The sequence below is a fragment of the Agrilus planipennis genome, unplaced genomic scaffold (genome assembly GCF_000699045.2).
Source record: "Agrilus planipennis isolate EAB-ADULT unplaced genomic scaffold, Apla_2.0 scaffold71, whole genome shotgun sequence".
NCBI classification, from domain to species: domain Eukaryota; kingdom Metazoa; phylum Arthropoda; class Insecta; order Coleoptera; family Buprestidae; genus Agrilus; species Agrilus planipennis.
Window position 1 is genome coordinate 823,589 of NW_020439007.1, and position 7,880 is coordinate 831,468.

The 7,880-nt window shown below is 35.2% G+C and overlaps 1 protein-coding gene and 1 long non-coding RNA gene across 2 annotated transcripts; one reads left to right on the forward strand and one right to left on the reverse strand.

Annotated features, from left to right (window-relative positions):
• The first annotated feature begins 360 nt into the window (after positions 1-360).
• Positions 361-936, forward strand: LOC112904901. The gene is made up of 2 exons (XR_003231443.1): positions 361-484; positions 709-936. It is a non-coding gene; the product is annotated as an uncharacterized LOC112904901 (long non-coding RNA).
• Positions 937-1,689: 753 nt separating this feature from the next.
• LOC108732652 lies at positions 1,690-7,003 on the reverse strand. Its single transcript, XM_018463565.2, has 2 exons — positions 6,328-7,003; positions 1,690-3,715 (listed from the first exon to the last, which is right to left on the reverse strand). Exons 1-2 carry the CDS (start codon positions 6,362-6,364, stop codon positions 2,613-2,615), a joined length of 1,140 nt encoding a protein of 379 aa, XP_018319067.1. The 5' UTR covers positions 6,365-7,003; the 3' UTR covers positions 1,690-2,612.
• Between the last annotated feature and the right edge of the window lie 877 nt (positions 7,004-7,880).

The window sequence follows — 7,880 nt, forward strand, 5'->3', positions numbered from 1 at the left end:
GGTAGGACACCTTCTCAGGCATGAAGGTCTAGTCAGAGACATATTAGAAGCAGAAACGGGAGTTAGGAAGGGTAGAGGTAGACCTGGATTAGATTACTTTTCGCAAATATTTAAGCATACGAATTGTTCCAGTTTTAGGGAAATACGAAGATTAGTTCAGGATAGAAAGGAGTGGAGGTGGGTGCCTAACCAGTCTTAGGACTGACGACCTTATGATGATGATGATGTCTCTAACTAGTCCTTCATGTTTGAGAAGGTGTCCTACCAAGCTACTCTTTCTAATACCTCCTCATTTCTAACCTTCCCTTGTTTTTAATTGTATATCTATTCTTTTTACCCTTTACTTTTTTAATCAGATAAGATGGTACGTAGCATTCGCCCTTTGCACCACCGTTCTGACTGAAGATTTTATTTCAAGGACTTTCTGTTCCACCTACCAAGGACAAGTTTACTGCTCGTCGGGATTCAGACGAAAATACCCTTTGTAAGTATATTGCAATGTTCATACATATGTCGGTTATTAAACCATTTGTAAAACAAATCGATTTTATTTATATATTCAATTACTTTTTTTATTACCTATTTTATAATTTTTTATATATATCTAAAGCTAGTTGGTAGGAGAATTAGGGACCGCGACCTATTGTTAGAAAAAGAAAAATATCGTAAGTAAATGTATTTCATCAGAATTTATTTTGTTTGTTCTAGAGATAAAATCGAGGCATTTATTGACCAAAATAAGGCATTGGTTGAACGTTTATATGGAGGGTTTTCATCAGATTACCAATTTTCAGGAGGCTTTAAGCGAAAACGGGAAAGCATTCTGAAATAAATCAATATAAAAAGACCAAGAAGAATAACGACATTGTTTTGTAAATTATATCAAATGGAAACAATAAAAAGTAGAACATTTACTATAAGTAAGTCTCAAATATATCTTGTGGTATTTTAAAAATATACCCCTAAACCATATGTCTAGATAATAGTTTTAATAAAAAAACGTAAACAATCTTACGTTGCCATCTTTCAAAACATTCGTTAACTAATTACCATGTAGTTCTCTGTAATGATTTGTAATAGTTACATAGTAAACTATAATTAAAACAAATTAGAGATTCATTATGACAATAGAGGTCGGCATATGAATATTACAAAAGAGAGAATATTTACCTTTACTACACGTGTAGTTTAGGGAAAACAATTTTAGTTGAATGATTTAAAACTCGTTATTGATTACTTAATTTCGTAATTTATTTTCATGTATGTAAGTTCAAAAAAATACCATTTTTCTTATTAATAGAAGCAATGCGAAAAATATGTGTACTTTTAAATCATCGATGTAAAAATCTCGCTACCCTGTATATCCTAAATGATCATTGACATCGGCATCACTATCATCATCCTGACCCAGCTTCGCATTTCCCTACAACCAGAACAATCCACATCCTTAACCATTTGTAACAGTAATTTAATCTGCCTCTACTCCTCTTAACTCCTGTTTCTGCTTCTAATATGTCTAGAGCATTTCGAGCTTGAAATACTCCTCATTTTTAACCTGTATCCCCGGTATCCTGATCATTCGCCGGTAACAGCACATTTCGAACGCTTCTAACCTTTTCTTAATTAAAAGTTGTAAATTATGATTTTTGTAAATATTTTATTCAATAAATAAAACTTCAGTACCATACATAAAAAAACTGAAAGCAGAACTGCCATAATAAAAAAACATTCATTGTAAATTCGTAACAAATTTTTTAGTAAATGGCACAGTATTCGATAATTGTACAAAAATACGGACTTATATGTACAAATAGGATGAAAAAATCATCACATTCTTGAGTACACTATTATACTTATACAATGTACAAATATAAACAAAAAATATCACGTTCAATATACATACGAATAGATAACTAGAATAAAAAAAAAAAAGGTAATAATGGCGTGTCAAAATGCACAAGAAAACACTTCAAAATCTGAAAATAGTAAATTAAAAATAATATATTTATAGATATAACAAAAATCATGAGATTGCAATATTGTACATATTCACGAAAAAATGTAGTAAAATTTAAAAAATGAATTTATATGATACCTACCAAGTACTTATTTATGTACATTACAAATAGTTATTCGGTATATAAAAGCGTAGGAGCCTTCTAAAATTTTTAAGCATAAATTCACCCCCCGGCGGCCCAATATTGGGAGTAGGCAACTTGTTTTTTGTATTTTATGGATAAGAATCGCACGTCGTTATCAGGGGCGTACTTAGGAAATATTTTCTTCTCGTCAACATGAATTCTGGGCGTACAGTAACATTAACGTAAGTACTTCCTATTTTTTCATTATGTTAATTAATCGACTCGAACCAACCATGAATAAAATAAAATTTAGTTTTAATTATAATAACGAATATTTAACTATTCAGTAAATCGTAGGCCTAAATACGGCCCCTATACGTATCTGCGAACGACGTGCGATTCGTAATTCGGAAGTCAACAACAACCCCCGGTCAAGGAAAACCGTTTCTTTTGAACTTCGAGTCAAATTGAAACGTATTTTTATTGCTGTTCCCACACTATGACAACATGAATCAAGATTTTTCGACAAGTTCAATCACTTTCGTCCTTCTTTTTTCTCAGTTTTCCTTCACGTTGTATAGTCCTGGTAACATTGTCGACGCACTCTGCCAAAGAATTTTCACATTGGTCTTCCGAATCCGTAACGATATTCGACAACGTGGCTATGTACGAACACGCTATCCTCAACACGGACAATTTAGAAAGTTTCTGATTATGTGAGTACGACGGTATCGCCCTCCTCAACGTATCAAATGCGGCACTTATCGTGTGAACTCTGGTCCTCTCTCGGGCATTCGCCTCAATCCTTCTTTCCCGCGTCATATTCTTATAGTTCCTCTGCTCCCGTCTTTGTATACCGATTGCGCGGTTACTGTTATTGTTATTGTTACTATTACTGCTACTACAACCACTGTTGCTATCTCTCAAACTGTCCAAATTTTTAACACTGATGGTGGGTTTTCTGGAATCTTCTGACGAAAACTCTTCGGGAGACTCGGTCATTCTCAAACTCGGAAACGCGTTTGAGGACTGTTGAATTGCCCTCTCCACGTCGACGACTGCTCCAACAGGAGCAAAAGATGGATGAAACGGGACCCGCAAGGTACTACCATCACTAAAGTCCGAATTATCTGGACCAGGTATATGACGATAAGAACTCTTACTGTTCTTGACAAGTCTTTGATGGGGTTCATCAGACGTGGATTTTTTGAGCAAAGGTAAGGGAGATTCGGAATCATTTTCGACACCAATAGGGGTAGGACATCGGACTAACGAATCCCTTAAAGCAGGATTAAGAGTGGTGTTGGTGTTGGTTGTGGTAGTGTCGATAATTGAAGGACATTTTGTATTGTTTGACACATTCCAAGGTCTAAAAGGTTCTCGGGCATTTTTACGTTCTTCTTCAGATATTTTTAAGCACATTCGTTTCTTAGGGGGAGGAGTGACAGTACAAAAATCGAATTTTTTAGGGTCTGTCCCTTTACGCTTGCTTCGAAGAGGAATAGGGTTGACCTTCACTTCAACGCTGTCTTCACTGCTATCTGTTGGTGAGTGGACTTGAACAAGTTCATCATCTTCGGTGTACAGGTCCGAACTGTACCCACCAGTCCGGTCGGTGGCAGACATATTATTTTCTAAAACAAAATAAAAACAAATGATCACCTAAATATAAACTCCCTTTTAATTTTCGGTAAAATTCAGTGAAATCTATTTTAAGAGACCCTTCAAGATTTGTAGGGGGGAAGGAGATAGGGAGAAAGTCAAATCTTTTGATAGTTTAGCTGCTTAAAATCCTACTGTGAGTACAAACTAGATAATCTTACTTCTCTGGAATATCTAAGATATTAATCAATAAATTTACTTTCATTGCTTTACATGAACAAGTAACTTCGTGCTAATTTATTTTACAAGGGGAAGAGAGTCTTAAATAGTAAAAAAGGTGAAAATTATATTTGCCCAAAAAGTACTTTTTTGTAACAAGAATTCACAATTATAAAAAAAAGCATCAAAATGTTATAAATACATGGTAACTAATTTATAACACTGGCATTATCCTTGATTGATATACTATTAATATATTCTTTTACTCTTTTTTTTACCCGTTTCCAAGATCTAAAATTATATCTTAAATTCTATCCTTAATCAATTTACTATTGATATCCATTTTCGTTATTTTACCCGCCTCCAGCATCAACTTACAACTTACAACATTAAATTTATCCCTAAAGGATTTACTATTGATTTGGTGAAGATATCTTGCTTTACTGACTTTGTACGCGCCTCTAACACCAACTTGCATGAGTTTGTCTTAATCCTAGAACAATTGTCCATTGTTTTCAGAAATTTTGTTTTATTTGCACTGACTTTTTACCCAACTCTAGCACTAACTTGTTTGAGTTTAATTTTATCTTTAAACCATTCACTACTGATTTCGTAAATGTTTATTTTTTTACTAGTTTTTTACCCGCCTCTAACATAAACTTGTTTCAGAACAATTTTATTATTATTCTTTCTATCTTTTCATTACCGGCTTCACCACCAACTAATAACTTTAAAATTTTCGATCGATTTACTGTTGATTTTACCTGCCTATAACATCTAATTGTAATTTTGAATTTATCTTCGATCAATTTAGTAATTATTTCGTAAATATCTCCTCTTTATTTTATTTTTTATTTCCAACATCAACTTACAACTTATAGCATTAATGTGTCCCTAAAGGATTTCTTATTGATTTCGTAAAATTTTCTTGTTCATTAACATTTTACCCGACTCTAACATTCTCGAACAATTTACCATCGTTTCTGTATTTCTTTATTTACTGATTTTTTTACCCAATTCTAACATTACCTTGTTTACTGATTTCGTAAATATTTCTTCTTTTACTAGTTTTTACCCGCCTCTAACATCCTCGAACAATTTACTATTGTTGTCTTAAGTATTTGTTTATTTACTAACTTTTTACCCAATTCGAACATTAGCATGTTTGGATTTGATTTTATCCTTGAACAATTTACTAATGATTTTACTAGACTTTTACCCGCCTCTAACATAAACTTGATTCAGAACAATTTTGTAAAGATTCTTTCTCTAATTTCATTACTGCCTCCATCAACAACTGGTAACATTAAAATCCTCAATCGATTTACTATTAATTTTACCTGCCTACAACATCTAATTATAATTTTGAATTTATTTCAAGCAATAATTTCATAAATATCACTTCTTTCGCCGGTTTTTTTACCCGCCTCCAACATCAACTTATTTACACCTAAACACGTACTACTTTAGCCATTATTATTGGAATTAATTAACGAGATACATACTTAATATTATTTAACCTTTATGTTTTTGTTTTTAATTGCCAGTAATAAACGTGCTTGGTATTATTATTAGACTTTTCGGACAAGTGTGTAATATCAACTTACATACATACCTACACGCAGGCGTAATTTTGCTGTTATTTCTAATTTGTATTTCTTAGAATCAATCGAACGGCTAATTGCATATTCACTTTGGGCATGCATGTGGACCTTCCTATGCATCCACGTAAATGTATCTAAGTGTGTGTATAATAATAATAAACATACAACCATGAATGTGATGCATACGTATTTGTACGTAATGGTAAGTACATACTTCGTAAGCGCCAGCAAGTGAAGTTCGAAAGCTTGTAGGTGGCCTATCGCTGTTGCAATGCTTAATGACTAATGAATAAATAGGTATCATGTTGGACAGGGCCGGACCGAGGTTTCATGACGTACAAGCACATAAATATGTTCGGTACCTTTATACTTTATAGTACACATTTTTTTTGTCGGCACCTTTTCTTTTTTAAGTTGCGCGTAATTTTAGTTAATATTAATTTTTCAAACTCGTCTATCTAAAAATATTTATTTATACGATCAGACAACTGAAAGGATTTGTACGAATTATCCCATACCAGTAGTAGTACTGTTTATCAAAAGATGATGCTGCCCTTAGGTGATTGCATGTAACCGAATAGCCACTAGTGTATAGAAAAGGGCGCATTTATATGCAATATAATCTATTTTTCTTAATATTGACATTAAGTTGCAATGTTAATTTCAGATACCAGGGTAGTTAAAAAAGTTAACATCAATCGAAATACGTAATCGCGAATGGAATATCAAACTTTTTAAATCCTTGATATACCAAGTACTTTTTGAGCAATTCAATTAAAATTTACGATTTAAACAACGACAATTAATAGTGATTCACTTACCTTTTAGAAAAATCCTTTTACAAATTCCATTCGTCATAATAATCAACGTATATTTATCTAAATCCTTTAAGCAATCAGTTCACAACAAACTATGTATCGGTATAGACACATTCACCGCAACAACTGCACACTTTCGAAGAACAGTTTTTGTTCCTTTTTTTATAAAATCATCAGGAAGCGGTAAACAATTCCAGCAATTTATTATAATGCACCCTTGTACGCGACTCGTAATCGGCGATGCATTAAACAGCATGCACGGCCTTCTGCGTTACTTCACAAGAACTGCGAGTGAAAAGCAAACAAGCGAGAAGCGGTCAATCACGAGCATGACAAACCCCGATAGGACGTTTTGTTGGAGTACAGGCGATAGGCGCACGGCACTTGCTGTGATCTGTTTGTTACCACCGCGCCACCGACGACCACGGCGTCGAACGGGCGGCCGGCTGCTTAGGTTTGTCGCGAGAATGCGTGAGTGGTGGGGCGGAGGCGACGTGCACTGGCGCCGGGGAAGTCTCGTCGCCCTACTGATGCCTGATGATGATGATGATGCTGCTGCTGCTGCTAGTGTGAGAACTCGGCGCGTTCGTACACGGAATGCGGTCCCAAGCAGGTGTACACGACGTCCATACGCCGAACGATCGCAGTTGATTTTACACAGCGACACGGTGCGAACAAAAATATGGAGAACGTTGCCAGGTGTTCGACAAAATAATCGTTTTATCGGAACCCACAATTCAACGGCGGTATTTTAAATAAGAAATGAGTCAACATATAATTTTATTTTTCTAGCCACGGCAACCCTCACCTCGACGTATGTATGTATGTCAAGCTAGTACGATAAAGTTGCATTTTTCGTTTCTAAAGTGCGCTATGTATAATTTGTCATTTGTCATTTATTATCAAATCTCTCAAAATTTGTCGCTCCAATTGGTTGCTAAATGCTAGCTTGATATCAAGCTGCCGCTGCGTATAGCCTATCTCGGAACCGAGATGCAGGAGAAAAATACCATGAGAGCTATAATTTGTCGCTCAAGACTAGTACTTGCTCATTTAGCCCTTATCATCGTCCAGGAAAAAACAACCAGATTGCCGCCAACGTAGCACCTCAAATAGCCTATCTCGGAATAGAAATAGAAAAGAAAAATACTGAAAGGGCTACAATTTGTCACTGCAAGATGGTACCTTTACCCATTTTGTCACTATTACATCCTCCAACTGTCCACCGAAAAACGGCTAGAGAGTCTCCAAAGTAGCACTGCCCATAGCGGATAGAAACGAAAAAGAAAAATACTGAAAGGGATACAATTTATCACTGGAAGATGGTACCTTTACCAATTTTGTCGCTATTCCATCCTCCAACTATCCACCGAAAAACGGCTAGAGAGTCTCCAAAGTAGCACTGCCCATAGCGGATAGAAACGAAAAAGAAAAATACTGAAAGGGCTACAATTTGTCACTGAAAGATGGTACCTTTACCCATTTTGTCGCTATTCCATCCTCCAACTGTCCACCGAAAAACGGCTGGAGAGTCGCCAAAGTAGCACTGTCCATAG

Excerpts from the sequence above, each read along its gene's own strand:
- LOC108732652 (XM_018463565.2), bottom strand. The coding sequence starts at position 6,364 with ATGACGAATGGAATTTGTAAAAGGATTTTTCTAAAAG. Across the intron at positions 3,716-6,327 it reads TAAAAGGATTTTTCTAAAAG|AAAATAATATGTCTGCCACC; the intron begins GTAAGTGAATCA and ends ATTTTGTTTTAG.